The sequence below is a fragment of the Microtus ochrogaster genome, chromosome 16 (assembly GCF_000317375.1).
Source record: "Microtus ochrogaster isolate Prairie Vole_2 chromosome 16, MicOch1.0, whole genome shotgun sequence".
NCBI classification, from domain to species: domain Eukaryota; kingdom Metazoa; phylum Chordata; class Mammalia; order Rodentia; family Cricetidae; genus Microtus; species Microtus ochrogaster.
The window spans coordinates 14,757,793-14,774,276 of record NC_022018.1 but is presented as its reverse complement, the minus strand read 5'-3'; the positions used below and the strand labels follow the sequence as shown (position 1 = coordinate 14,774,276).

At 37.8% G+C, this 16,484-nt stretch overlaps 1 protein-coding gene across 1 annotated transcript in view; it reads right to left on the bottom strand.

Moving 5' to 3' along the window:
* Positions 1–16,484, bottom strand: part of Gpr158 (G protein-coupled receptor 158) — a 362,091-nt gene that overhangs the window by 115,280 nt on the left and 230,327 nt on the right. The window contains exon 5 of the mRNA XM_005354743.3: positions 7,583–7,651. Within this exon, the coding sequence (XP_005354800.1) occupies positions 7,583–7,651 (69 nt within the window). The remainder of the gene's footprint in view (positions 1–7,582; positions 7,652–16,484) is intronic.

Sequence of the window (16,484 nt, the reverse complement as noted above, 5' to 3'; positions counted from 1 at the left end):
CACTTCCCATCCGCCGAGATGGTGCTTACTTTTCATTAACAATGGAAAATGAGAAGGATTGCTGAGGATGTAGGTGACATGAGAATTCCTGGTGGAGAGGAGAGAGGGGGGAGGGAGGAAGGAAGGAAGAGAAATAAATAAATAAATAATTCTGGTTGTGCTTTGAAGGAGTTTTAGAAAATAAAAACTACACTTCCCATCCGCCGAGATGGTGCTTACTTTTCATTAACAATGGAAAATGAGAAGGATTGCTGAGGATGTAGGTGACATGAGAATTCCTGGTGGGGAGCAAAGTGGTGCCCTCAGTTTTAAATCAGTTTAGCAGTCTGAGAAGTCCATGAGAACTCAGTCTTGTGACCTAGTCACCTCTACAAGGTCTCTACCCCCTAAGCTTGAACAAGCTTGATTTTCATATACCACACTCAGACGTGAGGCTCACTTTGACAGAGTTTCCAGCCTCTCTGTGTTCTTTAGTGTGATCAACTCTGAAGCTTGCCTCTTATGGCCACTTTCTGGTAACTACACAGCAGCTAGATGAAACAACAGAATTCATCGTACTTGGGATTCTCAGAGAGTGGGAATAGCACAAGACTTCAAAGTTCAGTTTTGGTCACAGAATGACAGCATGGAATACAACCTACCTCTCCTAAGTCACCCAGGGAAACCAGCGACAGGAAAGCCTCGTGGGGCAGAAGCGGAGATCCAGAAGCCTCTGCTCCTGTGTCCATCTCCCTAGGCTTCCCACCCTGTAGGCTCTGCATACTGCCCCTTTGTCATTCCTCCCAGCCACCAAAAGATGTAAGACTTTTCTTATTCCCAAAATCACTAAAATTACATCAGTAATTTTATGTACTGGTGTGGGAGGTCCTTTTTCTTTTATTGGTTAATGAATAAAGAAACTGGCTTGGCCTATAGCAAGGGAGAAGAAAGGCAGAGTCAGAGAGAAGCCGTGGAGTCACTGCCAGAGCTGGTAGGCCACGACCACGTGGTGATGCACAGATTAATGGAGATGGGTTATGAATAAAGAAACTGCCTTGAACTATTGATAGGGAAGAACTTAGGTAGGTGGGGAAAACTAAACTGAATGCTGAGAGAAAGGAGGCAGAGTCAGAGAGAAGCCATGTAACCACCAGAGATGGATGCCAGAACTTTACCTGGTAAGCCACAGCCATGTTGCAATACACAGATCAATAGAAATGGCTTAAATGAAAGAAAACCAGCCTACAAACCACAATCCCAGAGAACTTAGACAACAATGAGGACACTAAGAGAGACTTACATAGATCTAACCTACATGGGAAGTAGAAAAAGACAAGATCTCCTGAGTAAATTGGGAGCATGGGGACCTTGGGGGAAGGTTGAAGGGAGGAGGGGAGAGGTAAGGAGGGAAGCAGAGAAAAATTTAGAGCTCAATAAAAATCAATAAAAAATATAGTGTCAAGAAAACAAGAAAAAGTAATAAAGCAAAAAAAATAATGTAAGAGTTAGCCAATAAGAAGCTAGAGTTAATGGGCCAAACAGTGATTTAAATAATATAGTTTCTGTGTGATTATTTCCGGGCTAAGTGGCTGGGAACAAACAAGCAGCCTCCCTCCTCCAACAATGTACTACTTTTTCTCTTCTTCAGGAACTTCAATTTCCTGCATCTGCATTTTGCTCTTCGGCTGTCTGTGGTCCTCCTGGCTTGCATGCCTGTCCTCATTTGTTTCCCACTATGCTTCCCCCAGTCCTCACCCTACGGCCTCTATGGTGCTCTCAGTTTAGTGCATTTGGCTGCTTCTCACATTTCTATAAGTGTTTAAGTGATCGGATTTATTTTCGTTTCTTTCCCTCTACTCTCGCTTTTCAGGAACTATTTTATCTCCATTTGTCCTCTTCTCTTTGGGCTTCTTTATTAGGAGGAACTAATTTTCTGTGTTGTATTTGAGGCAATGAAAATCAGTTATTAAAACTCTTCTTATTTTCTCATATTGTTCTAATTGTGATAATTGCTATATTTCACAAAGCCAAAACACTGTTTATAACAGGTAATATAGTTAAATTCATATCTGTTCTATCAAAGATTACACTACTATTGTTTTTCACTAAAAACTAAAGTTTTCAAATTCCTATTGGTCAAAGTTCTGCCACTTTGGGGGTAAAACAATTGAGATTCAGAACTCTGGATGACTGAACTACATGGTTCGTCCAGAGTAAAGGAAGCTCCATGTGAGTGGGTGTGTGTTATTGACATGGGCATGGTAAAGCCAAGGGCCCAGTGGCCTCAGTCTCAGAGATATGCCAAAGACTTCCTACTCAGGGGACCGAATATGAATGGGCAGCATGTGCAGAAAATGCCCACTCGAACTTTCTCCCCCGAGATGTTTATGGCCTAAAGACAGTTCCCCTGCTGAGAGTGCTCCTATAGATATTAGTTAAGTCCATCTCCCTGATCCTGTTGCATACCATAAACCCTGCCTCTTTGTTCAGTCATGTGCTATAACCCCAGCTCTCTGTTCAACTCCCTGTAATAAACACTGAGTTTCTGGGGTGCTACAGTTTCTCTGGTAGACAGCCCAGTGCACCCAATCCCTGCTTCTGTACATGCCACTTCCTTGGATTGTCTGTGTCTGTCTTTTTCCTCATTCCCTCCCCACCTGAGTCACGTCTGTCCCTGGAGTTGTGGTCCATTCATATTTGCAAAAAATTTTTACATTGGGTCTCAAACCAAACCTTTAACTACCAAAACTGGATGTTTCCTTTGATCCTGTGTACCTTCTGTTTCCACCAGATGAAGTAGTGGAGGTTTACTGACTTATCCAAAAGAATGCAAAGGTCTCCGTAACCCCTGCACATGTTCCAGTATCTTGCTATTACCATAGTGAAGAGACAGGTACAGAACTAAGAGATGAGTTCTCCTCTTGACTTTATCATTAATTAGCTGGGTAAAGTTGTAAGCATAGGAACATCTATCATCCTCTCCTCTTTCGTTTGCAAAATGAAGAGTTGAAGCAAAAGTTAAATTGTATATGATCTCTCTTCATGTCCAAGTATTTTACCATTCTTTTATATAAAACCAGTGAGCGTAAAATATGCATCATACTGACTCCTGCATTGGCGTCCCTTATTGATGAGCATATCATAAGCCAGTTAAGGATTAGAAGCTACAGTCAACTAAAATGTATGCATTTGTCAAAGCAAAACAAACTTCCAGACTTACATTATCAATGACAAGGTTTAAAAAATTGAAAATGCCTTCACAGTAAAATCAAATCTGTTTTCTGAGTCTTTTCATGATGCAAGGTTCTGTAGCTTTCTATTTCTGTTTTTGTAGCTATATGACATTGCATGTTTTTGTTGTTGTTAATAGGCTGTTTATTAGTATCACACCTTAAGCAATTTACAAGATGGATTGCTGAATTTTTATTTATTTCATAAATTAAGTACTGTCATCTGGGAACTTTAGGAGCTTATGTGTAGTAGACACTTAGCAGGTCAATGGGTGTATGCTCTGAAGAGCAGCAGAAGGGAGCTAGGATTTTTTTCTTTTTCTTTTATGATATCTTCACTGAATAAAAAGTTGGATCTTGCCATCAAAAAAATTGAAAATGCCTTTGGTGCAATTTAACAAGAAACATACACTTTAGTTTTCTTTTCTTTTCTGAAAGTCTAGTCCATTTATTTTATAGCTACACAGAAAGTATTTAGGTGATCATGGGTGATAACCCATTTGTTCACAATGTATGGGCCTCAAACCATGAAATTCTTTGGAGAATCTGTAAGAAAAGGGTTCAAAGCTGCAGTTCACACTACCAATTATAACAATGCTAACTTTAGTCAGATTTCGGTTTGTCCTCGTCTGCACAATGATGATAATGTCTAATTTGGACTTTCCACTGTAAGCATTGTTATGAAATCGTCTGTAGTCCAAGATTGCTTAGAAATGGCAAAAATAACCTTAATTCTTGCAAATCTGGACGACAATATGCAGCATAAAGAGATTATAAAGTTCATTGCATAACACAGGAAAGCAGGGAACAGCCCAGTCTCCTTCTGCAGAAGAACCCAGCCCTAGAAACAATCTATTTTATTCAAGTGTACTTTAAAAAGATATAATTCCCAGCAAATTCATGAGTGGTTCTGGTATGGTCCACAGCAGGAGCTCAGAAACTAGGAAAGATATTTAAAAGCAGAAGAGGTTTTGGCCATATTTATACCAATTAGACCTTTTGACTATCCAGGCTGAATATCTCCAATCCAAAATTGGCTTCTGATTTTAGAGCCTTGTAGAGTTTTTTTTTTTCAATTAGGGATGCTCATTTGGTACAGTCAATGAATATATTCCAAAATGCTCTAATAATATCTGAAACACTTCTAGTCCCCTTTTAAATAATACACTTTCTATTTGTATTTGGTTTATCTTATTATTTTAACATTGAAAAGAACAAGCAAAACTCTTATCTAAAAGTTAAAACTTCCTATCGTCAAATTCTAAGCAACCCAGGTCATTCTTCACCAGTGACGAGATCGTTCTTTGTAAGATTGTTTCATTGCACGTACATCCAGGCTTGCATCTACTCCCATAAAGGACTTCACTATCCATCGCCAAAATGGCATTTCCTGATCTATTGTGTAAAGGATTCCCTGTCTAGGCTTCATCAGTAATACATTTTAATCTCTTTGTCTCTAGAATCTTATGCTATACATCCTAGTTTAATACACTTTAAGTAATTTGATCCTTTCTGTCTTCAGAATGTGAGCACCATCATAGTTAGCTTCAGTTATCAACTTGACACACCTGAAAAGAGCAAACCTTGGTTGAAAATGGCATGAGGGCATATCTTTAGGGGCATTTTCTTGATTTCTAATTGATGTAGGGGGGCCCATCCCACAATGGGTGGTACCATCCCTAGGCAGGTGGATCTGAGCTGTAGAAGAAAAATAACAGCATAGGCCAGAAGAAGCAAGCCTGTAAGCAACATTCCTCCATGATCTCTGTCTCAGTTGCTACTTTCAGTTTCTTGTCTACAGTTCCTGCCTTGGCTTCCCTTGATGATAGATTGTAACCTGTATGTCAAACAAACAATTTCTACCCCAACATGGTTTTGGTCCATCTCTTATTGAGAACATAACATAGAGAAAACTAGAACAAACACTGACTTAAGGATGGAGACACAGGACAGAAACTTGGAACTCAAGGAGCTGCAAAATGAACTAGGTTTTAAAGGGTGAAAGAGACATCTAAGGACGAGACCATCAGGGTGAGCCCCACGGGTGACCCTGCTGGAGTTTCCATGCTCAATTTCCCTTCTTCTGGAAGATTACAGAGAGTGCTGCCTTTACAGTTTTAACTATCAAGAGTCTCTCTTTCTCTCTGTATCTAATGTCATCAAGAGTATAAGGCCATCAAATGATTTTCAAACATGCATTCTATACTCTATAAAATGATCCCAAATCACTGTGTTCAATATTTAACAGCCAGACATTGTTCTTTCAAATGTTCTACTTTTCTGGAACAGCTCTTCTCTGTAACAGGCTTTACAATTATTCTCCCATAGCTGACAGGTGATGCTCAGAAATATGATCACTTAAATAAGCATGCAGCTTATTAGTAAAAATAAACCAAACTTCTGCTCATGCCATAGAATGGCATTTCAAAGATGTTTTTCCTATCTGTGGGCACTAGAAACAAATAATAAAAGGGTCATGATTTTTCCTACTGCCAGGTAGACTCTTTGCAAGCCATCGTAACAGGACAGAGACCAGGAAGAGACGGTAGGAGTTGCATTCATTTGAGAACAGAAGAAAAGCCTTACAGCTGGGGACCAGAATGTGGGGAGGAAATAGTTCACAGTGAGACAGAACAGGCAGGCAAACACCACATCATAAGCCAGGATGAGAGTTTTCACTTTTCTTCTATGAAGACTGATGAGACACCAGTAGGGCAACAGATTAGAACTGACCTTTCTAAAGGCCAATTAATAACTGGATAGATAGTGGGTTCACACACAACAGAGGTTGATGCAAAAAAAAGCCCAAACAGATAATACAAAATAAATTCAGGTTATTAAGATAATTCTTTATATTAGTCGGGACATTTCAAACCTTTCACTACCTTATTAGGTCATTCATATATGTGCCTGATAGTTCTATGGGAAAATTAAATATTAGAGTGCATGGCATACCACTTACAGAGGCAGAATGCAAGCAATGAGAAATTTCAATCTGTAAATACTGTTGGTTTTTTATTGATTGCAATACATACTGCCATGAGTTAAAAAAAATTAATGTAGATGATTTCTATGGAGAAATAAAATCCGATTTTCTCAGTTCCTTTGAGATACTATGACAAAATACAAAATACCTGAGACTGGATGGTTTATAAAGGAAAAAGGTAGCTGTGCTAGCTAGTGCTGTGTCAAATTTACACAGGCTAGAGTCTCTTGGGAAGAAGGAACCTGAATTGAATAAATGCCCTCACTGACTGACTTGTAGGCAAGCCTCTCAGGCATTTTCTTGATTTCTTTGAGACTGTCCAGCTCACTGTGGGTTGTGCCACCCCTGGACAGGTGGTCCTGGATGGTATAATGAAGAAGACTGAGCAACCATTAAGAACAATCCAGCATTTTTCCATGGCGTCTGCATCAGTTCTTGCCTCTAGGTTCCTGCCTTGAGTTCCTGCCTTGACTCCTTCCATGATGGAGTGTGGTGTAGAAGTATAAATGGATTACACCCTTTCCTTCACAAGTTGCTTTTGATCATTTTTTTAATCACAGCAATAGAAACCCCAGTTGTAGAAGACAGAAAGACAGAAGGAGCAGAATTTCCTCTATTTAGCTTTCAGCCCAACAAGAGAAACAAGAAGAAAAAAAACACGATGTGGGGCCAAGCCTGCCTTTTCCTCAGACAGCATCTCAGCCTTAGATCTTGGGAGACCTTTTTATACCATGTTTTCTAGATTTGACTGTGCATCTTCCCTAAGTGTCCCCATGCCATGCTGCTGCCACTCCGAGTCTTTGTCATACTGTATCACAGGGCTCTGTACTGAATCAATTCTTCCTATAAATTGTAAGCCTCTTGAGAGAAGAAATTAAGAGTATTTCCAGAAATTACCTCCATGCTTATCACATGATAACTTCAGAACACCAACTGTTTAATTGTATTAGTAATTGGTGTTTATCATTAAAAACTCAGTGTTGCAACAATAAAATATAAGAGCAGTATCACATTTACATTTACTTCACTAAAATTTACTTTTCTTTATGTTTTTTTGCACAGGGAAATTCTAGCATCATCTTGTTGGTGGTATGTGTGCAGTTCTGATTTATATAAGAGAAGAAAGAAACATATGCACTAAATATGACCTTCGTGTGCTATCTTGCCTAAATATTTGACTCTTTTCACAAAACTAGGAAGAAAAATACAACTAGTTTACAAGAACCCCCCACAAGATTTAGAAATGACATAAATATCTAATGAAAACCAAATTGTAAGAGTCAGATTTAAATATCTACCAAGTCCTTAGTAATATGTAGTATATATACAATATGGAAAATCAAAATAAAACAGATGACTGCTTTTAAAATAGCAGGAAGTCACTTACTGGAAAGTACAGGAGCAGAGACCCAAAGAGTATTGTTTCCAACAGGATGAGGCCGGATGCTCTGATGCTCTAGAAGACAAATTGAGAATGCCATTGTTAATTTAATTTCCAGGCACAGAGGATTTATGCTACTGTAAAAATGCTTCATCCTTAAGAACAGCATTCTTCTGGGAAAAATTAAGTACATAAATAAAATCTAGCTAGCTTTCAGGTGGCTAAACAGCTGCCACATGAGGAAGCCTGGGTATGAAGTGAGGTCAGGCCTAACAATGTCGTCACTGACTTCTGAGAAGCCAACATCACTATCTTGAAGATTCCTACAATCTGAGCAATTGTAACCAACACAGATAGTTTTTCTGTTTCTGACACAGAAGCTACCAGTGACCTAAAGTGTTTCATGGACACCTGCTGGATCATTGTGGAGGGTCTAAACAAAGTTTGGTGTGTGAGCTATATAGGGGCTTGGAATCTCAATGATACAATATAATCCCCACAATACAGCTTCGTTGTGTAAACAATACGAATCACACTAAATATAAAAGGTTCCTCACCTTTAAAGTTATTAAATATTTAGTTTCAAAGCATCAATGTGTCTAACAATTTTGTGATACTTTTATAATTTGCAAAATATAAAATTCCTATAACAAAACAGAATTGAGGCAAGAAAAAAAATCTTAGCTTATAACAATAAGTTTGACTTCAATGAGCTAAAGTGTCAAGATAGGGTATGTCTTACCAAATCAAAAAATTAGTCACTCTGGAATGCCTAATTTTCATTAAATGCTATATAAAATGCATATAGATGCCTTAATTTACAGGAAAGTTAAGTGAAGTAAGAAAATTAATTCTGCGACAAGTGAAGGAGGCTAGGAATCCAGACTATGACAGTGCGTTATATATGTTTTGAAAATGATGTGATAACTGGATAGTCAGAAAAATAATTTTTTATTCCTCTTTCAAAACCTTGCTGGGTATTAAACACACAGAGCTGCTTTATGTAATCCTTCGAAGTAACTCATGTCTAAGAGTTTGAGAATAGTGGATGCTGTCAATCACTTGCGTAGCTTCTTTTCCCCCATTCCCTGTGGTCTGAGGATGGAGCCCAAGGCATACGCATACCAGGCAAGCAATTGTACCTCTACAATATATCTTCTGTCTCTAAGTGCTTTTTGATACGGGCCATTGTTATACCTAGTAGATATTTCTGTTTCATGAAAAGACAATTTCTATCCGCAGTATTTGAGTTGAGGCTAGTAGAATTTCTAATATGGAAAATTGCATTTGGCAAAGCATAAACTACTTATGGATATTTTTATAACTTATGTTCTAATTTATTAATATGACACTAAGACTCAGACTACAAACCATTATGTGATACTTCTTGTAAAAGAATCTGCCTTGTAGACTGACAGAAGAGCTCGAGAGTGTAGCAGGAAAGTTTTGCAGTTAATTCTGTACCACTGTGGATTCTGAAATAGCTCCTTAAGCAGGCAATGAAACAAGCTACTTCAATAGCCTTTCCCAATAGAGTATGTTAACACCTTGTGGTAGTTTGAATGTAATTGGCCCCCATAAGCTCGAAGGGTATGGCACTACTAGGAGGTGTGTCCTTGTTGGAGGAAGTGTGGCCACTGGGGGTGGGCTTTGAAGCTTCCTATGCTGAAGATACTGTCCAGTGTCATAATGTATTTTCTGTTGCCTTCTGATCAAGATGTAAGCAGCACCATACCTGCATGAATGTTTCCATGCTCCCTTCCATGATGATAATGGACAGACCCTCTGAACTGTAAGTTGCCACCTCGATTAAATGTTTTCCTTATAAGAGCTGTATGGTCATGGTATCTCTTTACAACAACAGAAACCGTAAGACATACCTTATTAAACCCAGTAAGTTATTAAACATGAAGTAGTTAAAATACTTAGCATTGGACTTGGTACATCATTGTTTATCCAGTTTTAAGTCATAAAGCAGCACCTAGTTGATGAATTTGAAAACTATGAATATATATTGATAGCAACAAAAAGTGTTTTATGTTTGGAACCAAAAATGACTACTGAAGACACTGAAGAGATGGCTTGGTGCTTAAGAGCACATACTGTTCTTACATGGACCTGAGTTTGGTTCCCAGTGACCAGCTCCAGGGGATATGTCACACTCTTGTGGACTCTGCAAGCATCTGCACTCATTTGCCTAGACAAACACATAAATTTAAAGCAATACACAACTATAATAAAAAGTAAAAATCCAAAATTACCCCAGAAGAGTAAAGAGCCTAGATATAGAGGGCCCAGAAGTCCTTTGGCATGTGATGATGCTTTGGGGTGGTGGTATCTTCCTTCTGCAATGTCTTTTGATCCTTTTGGGAGCAGTAGACTATGTGTCTGTGTTTCAGCCATTGCTAGAATACAACAGTAGCAATCATATGTGTATTCTCACAGCTACCTGTACAATAGAGATATATGTACTTCTTGCTTAGTCCCGATCCTTGCTCAACAGGGAAGCTCAGAATTTCAGCTTCTAAACTTGAACTCTGACAACTATCTTCAAATGTGAGGTATATTTTAAATGTACACTTTTTTCTTTTGAAATATCCTGTGGTGAATTTGGCTTCAAAGTCTAACAGAATGAGCCAAACAAAATGAATGGTTCTTCATGGCAAAGAAAAATTGCATATAACCTAAAATAGTCCATCACCATTCCCACTGCTGTGGTGGTACTAGATATTTTAACTTGGACAAAAATCTTTGTTTTGTAATTGGCACCAAAGATTCATATATAATTACTATGAGTGATCCCCTGATTAGCTGTAAAAGATGGGAAGAGAGAAGTGCTCAGTGATGGGAAAGGAGGAACTCAGAAATGAAGACAAAGGAGAGAATGAGCAAATTCATAGAGGTGGAGATAAAATTCACCTCCTAAACAGCTTTACTTTAGATAAAAATAGCAAAATAGAGCTAATTTTAACTAGAGTTGTGAACTGGGAAATTCAGTGGAGGGGAGTACTTTCTCAAAATATACCCAGCAAATATGGTATAATGCTGTTTCTATAAAGCACCCATCTAGCCTATGTGTGTATCTCTATAAACAAAGTTCCAGATTTGTAGATGTGTACAGTCAGTTGCTCACAGGTTGTACATAGCCCAGGATAGCTGTGTATACAGCCCATCACATTGTAGATAGCAAAGCCACATCAAAATCGTAGAAGCCTGGGGTACTCACAGTCCAGAGGATTCATCCTAACATGATAGCAATGGTCTCTTTTAAAGAAGAGATTGTATTTGGACATAAGAGAACTAACTTAGCAATATCTTTTTTCACTGAAGGACATGTAATCAGATATTGCTGAATTATAAGCTTTTTAGTAATTAACTGAAGAAAATCTAAAACCTATTAACTCGGTCATTATAAAATTCTATGATTCTGAGTTATGATATGCAAAAGTCTAAAGAAAAACCTTTCTTCTAAGAGAGAAGATATTCATCTTCTTCCATTTTTTACCATGTATTCCCACCCCTGTTCCCGAACCCTCACAGATATGACAAATTATATGAGCAAATCAAACCTGTATATCAAATAAGAGGCTAATAATATTCTACTATAAACTTATCCAATTGTCTCAAAACCAGCTCCTAGCTCTCATCACCCTAGTTCACCAAGTACAGAGGCACATGACTCAATACACCATTGCAGCCTCTAGAGGCAGAATTGCCCCCATGCAACAGCCCCAAGGAAGCCCAAGCCGTTATAGTAACAAGAGGACAAGAATGCTAAAGGCAAAGTTCTTAAAATGACTTGTTATTATTTCCCTGACTCTACATGACTAGCTCTACCTCATTTTTATTTGTTAAACTGTTTTAGCCTCTAGGGAAATAACACACTTCTTGCTAACACCATGTAGCTATTTTTGATCAGTGCCAATGTCTTCAACCTTGCAATATTTAAACTTTCCTTGTATTACAAAAGAAATCACTGAAAAGGAAAAGGGAACATTTTAAATAGCTCAATTTCAGAATCTATGTGCAAACTCTGAGATAGCAATAAGATTTTATTTTTAAAGGGATGAATCAGCATAGGATTTGGTGAGAAACCAAGAGTCTACAAATCTCTCATTTACAGAATGACTTAGTTGCACTGGTAGAAGAGATTCATGGGGTTGACCTTTTCTTTTAACTCTTCTATTTCCATAGAAAAATCCACAGAGGAGAGACTTCCTCTTGACATAAGCACTTGACATAATGATACAACACAGGTTGGAAATAAGATGTGAAAAGTAATACTAAGGACATGTTTAACACTGGCAATTTGGAGGGGCCTATTGTTTAATAATTTTAGAAATTATATGTGGATGAGAATAGAGCATCCTGCTTAAAAGACTTCAATGAAGTTCAATCATGGTGAGAATCTGCAATGAAACAGTGAAAACCCCGCCAGTGTAGACTTATTTGGCTTAATTTTTGTTTGTTTTTGTTTTTCAAGACAGGGCTTCTCTGTAGTTTGGGAGTAGGTCCTGGAACTAGCTCTTGTAGACCAGGCTGGCCTCGAACTCACAGAGATTTGCCTGTCTCTGGCTCCCGAGTGCTGGGATTAAAAGTGTCCGCCACCACTACCGGGCTCCAATGTAGAGTTATTTGTAAAGGAAGAGTTAGGTGTTCCAAATCAGGTTTTCCTTTTCAGAAAAAAAAATCAAGAATAAAAACGATAAGAACAGAATGAGGGCAAGAATAGATACTCCCAAAGTAAAACATGAATAGATGAGAGAATTTTAGCATTGTGGATGATGATCTCTGGCTGATTTGCAATGGCAATATTGGCTATTTATTAGCACATGACATTGGGCCAGAAGTTTAACTTCTGAATTTTGGTCTTCGTTTTGTTTTGTTTATTTGTGGGGGGGCTGGGGGGCTCAAGACAGGGTTTGTCTGTAGCTTTGGAGCTCGTCCTGAAACTTGCTCTGAACTAGCCTTGAACTCACAGAGATCCACCTGTCTCTGCCTCCAGAGTGCTAGGATTAAAGGCATGCACCACCACTACCTGGCCTTGGTCTGTTTTTCATATAACATGAACTTCTGGTTCAATTTAAACTAACTTCTGAAAATATTAACTTGTCTGAAATAAAGTACACAGCAAAATACACATAATTTAATAAATTTTAAAACAGAATAGAACACTAAAAAAGGGTAAAAAATCATTTTTATACTCATGTGAACTTAGAAATAATGGGTCCTGCATTATTAACCATGATTCACCACAAAATCCTGAGCAGAAACTTTTAACAGGCATTATTATTTTTGCAGAATTAAGTAATGAGATTTTTGACAACTCACTTTGCTTTGTTTCAAATCAAGTCATCTGTTGGAGGCAGATGCAGAGATCCACAGCTAAGCACTGGGCCAAACTCCTGGAGTCCAGTCATAGAGAGCAAGGAGTGACATTATGAGAAAATGGGTCAAGACCACGTGGGGATACTCACAGAAACAGCTGTCTCGAGCTAGTGGGAGCTTACTGACCATGGACTGACAGTTCAGGAAACAGCATAAGACTAAACTAGGCCCTCTGAATGAGGGTGACAGTTGTGTGGCATGGGCAGTTGGGGGGACAGCTAGCACTGGAACCAGTATTGATTTCAAGTGCATGAACTGGCTCTTTAGAGCCCATTCCCTAAGGAAAGATACCTTGCTCAGCTTAGATACAGGGGGAGGACCTTGGTCCTGCCTCAAGTGATATGACAGATTTTATTGACTCCCCATGGGTGGCCTCACCCTCTCTAAGGGGTGGATGGGAGGCTGGATGAGGAGAAAGTGGTGGGAGTGGGAAAACAGGGGAGAGGGAACTATGATTGTTATGTAAAATAAGATTGTTTTTAAAATAAAAATTAAAAATATCAAGTCAAGTCAACACTTCAAAAGGTCCAACAAGCACACCTGATGCTGTTGAGATGCAGAAAAACCCACATGCAGGAAAGCAAACATTCTGGCTAATCTTCAAGTCCCTACACCTCCAAGCTGCTGTCAAAGCAACTCCTCTCTGATAAGGTGACCTTCTGATGACTGTCCCTCTGTCTTGCTAAGATGCTGCCCAAATGAGTTCCTCAACTAGGGACTATGTCCTATCTGTACTCATTGGCCTAAGCCTTTAGCTACTTCTCTGGGATTTCTTTGTAGTCTTCAATACCCCCTTCCCTTCTTTCTTAAACTAATAAAGTAACACGTGCTTCATATAATTGAGATACACTCTGAGTACTCAGAAAACCTACAGAAGTGAATGGTAAACACTGAACTATTAAGGAGCCCATATTTCTTCAGATAGCTTCTTGTACATCCTTATGAAAATGACACAAAATGCATTCTGTATTCAATTTTATGTTTCATTAAAAGCCACTGAGATTAATGGTTATATTTTTTGAATAAGAACTGGATCAACAAATTCTTCCTTTTGAAAAGTATTCTAAAAATAACTGATGTTGGTTAACTGTATGTGTGTTGGCTTAAGATCTTTAAAAAATAAGTTATAATAAGCCCTCAGTTTCTTCCACAGATCCAAATGATTAGGGTAACATGCATCAGCTTTATCAGATTGATTACACACAAAAGTCTTACTCCTGTATGAAGTACAAAACATTAAAAAACTAAATTCACTTATAGAGTTTCACTATAGTATGGTTTTTCTTATGGTTTTGAAGAATACAAACATTAAATTCATAGAGTTTTTCTGCAGGATGGTTTATTTTATGTATTGCAGATGATTGTGACAAAGGATTTACCACAGACTCCATTCACCTTTATCTCTCCAGTCTGTGTTCCTTTATGCATTTGAAGATGAATAAAGATGTGAAAAGTCTTTCTTACACTGATATACATTCAAAAAAGAAAAGTATTCTAAATATAAAAAACAGAATTAAAATATTAAACATTAATAAATCCTAAAAAACTTATATTAGAACACTGACTGATTTTTAAAAAAAAATCTTACTTTTCTCTACTAAAATGAACTCTGGTATCATTCATGTTCTAGTTAGGGTATTTTCTATTGCTGTGAAAAGATACCATGACCAATGGCAATTCTTACAAAGAAAATTATAATTGAGGTGATGGCTTACAGTTTCAGAGACTCAGTCCATTATTATCATGACAGGGAGCATGGCAATGTGCAGGCAGATATGGTTCTGACTACATCTTGACCAGAAGGCAGCAGGAAGTCAACAGACTCACTGGGCATGGCTTGAGCATATATGAAACCTCAAACCCTGCTTCCACAGTGACACACTCCCTCCAATAAGGCCACACCTATTCCAACAATGCCATACCTCCTAATAGTGTCACTCTCCCTTTGGGTGGGTGCCATTTTCTTTCAAACCACCACAATTCAGTTTAATATTTATCTTTTAGAAACATAAATGTATTTTATAGTAGAAATTTTATAAATTATTGCTTATTTTCACTTGATCACTAAGCAGCAAAATATCAAAGTAATAATTAAACATTGGTCTTTGTTTAATCTAGTCTAGGACCATACCACTCTGAACATGCAAACCTCATCTGATTTCTATTTATCTCCAAAGTGTTTTGTTTTTGAATTAGGTTTGCTCAAAACTACAAACTTCAAGACATTGTTTTCAAATGCTAATGTCCACACACCATAGCTGTTGGCTGGACAGCAGTCATCTGAGCAGGAAATAAGTCTGAGCCTTGGGGTAGAACTCAGAACTGCTAAGTTTGTGTATGCAGTGACTGAAACAGTAGAATGGGGATATGTTTCTAATTTTATACATGTAGCACACTTGTTTATTCTGACAAGACATTTACAAATAAAGTCATAGAAATATGATGAGCATTTCAAAATAAGAAAACCAATAAATATTTTAATGAGATGTAAAAGATGCTCTTTACCTGCACGAATAATAGCACTTTGAGAAACCTAAAAGCAGTCATTGTAATTTTGTAGCCGATTGGTACGCTGCAAAAGTGTGTGATGAAGGGCATGGGGAGTGCAAAGTACTTCAGATGCAAAAGATGAAGACAGGAATCCAAACTCAGTCTCTACAACAGTTTTCAATTTCTAGATGGTGTGGAGCAAGCTGGAGTCTGACTTGCCTGGTACCTCTGAGCATTAAAAACCAGATGAGTATTATAGAATTTGTTTGTCCAGTTAATACAAATGTGTATTGTATGTTGAACATTTCCCCCTATCCCCCACCCCCTTTTCTCACCCTCCCCTCCTATTAAACCCCTTTGTCCCTCTAGATGGGTTTGAACATAAAAATTTGAAGGTGTCTGCCAAAAGACAAAATAAAAGGTAGGATAGAATAATAATTAGCTAAATGACTAATTAACTAATTAGGTCCATCTTGTTTACGTTTCTCTTGTTAAGTCTAATTTCTTCTTTTGTTAAAGTTTTCTGTTTCCATCTTTGTGCATACTAGCAAACTCAATGCTTGTGATTGAGTAATTATCTTGATACTTTAAGATTTTTATATCTTACATCATGAATGTGACTCAGGAAAGATTTCAAATAATTAATTCATAAGTTTTAAGTAGATAATAAGTGCTAACCCTTACATACAAAATTTAAAAAGGTCATACTAACTGATGGATGTTTTAATTGTTTTTTTCTTCTCTGTGATAGATCATTTGCCCTAAGATATACTGTTTAATGCATTAGGATCAGACTATCAACTCAAAAATACACAAGTGAAATAAATGAATATATATAGAAATTTGATGATAGAGAGGTTTAACAGTAGAGAATTGTTAAATGAATGTTAAGAAAGAAAGAAACAAACAAACAACAAAGCTGCGTATGGTGACTGGCGCATGACTTTAATTCCAGCACTTGGGAGGCAGAGGCAGGTACAGAGAAACCCTCTCTCAAATGAGAGAAAGAAAGAAAGAGAGAGAGAGAGAG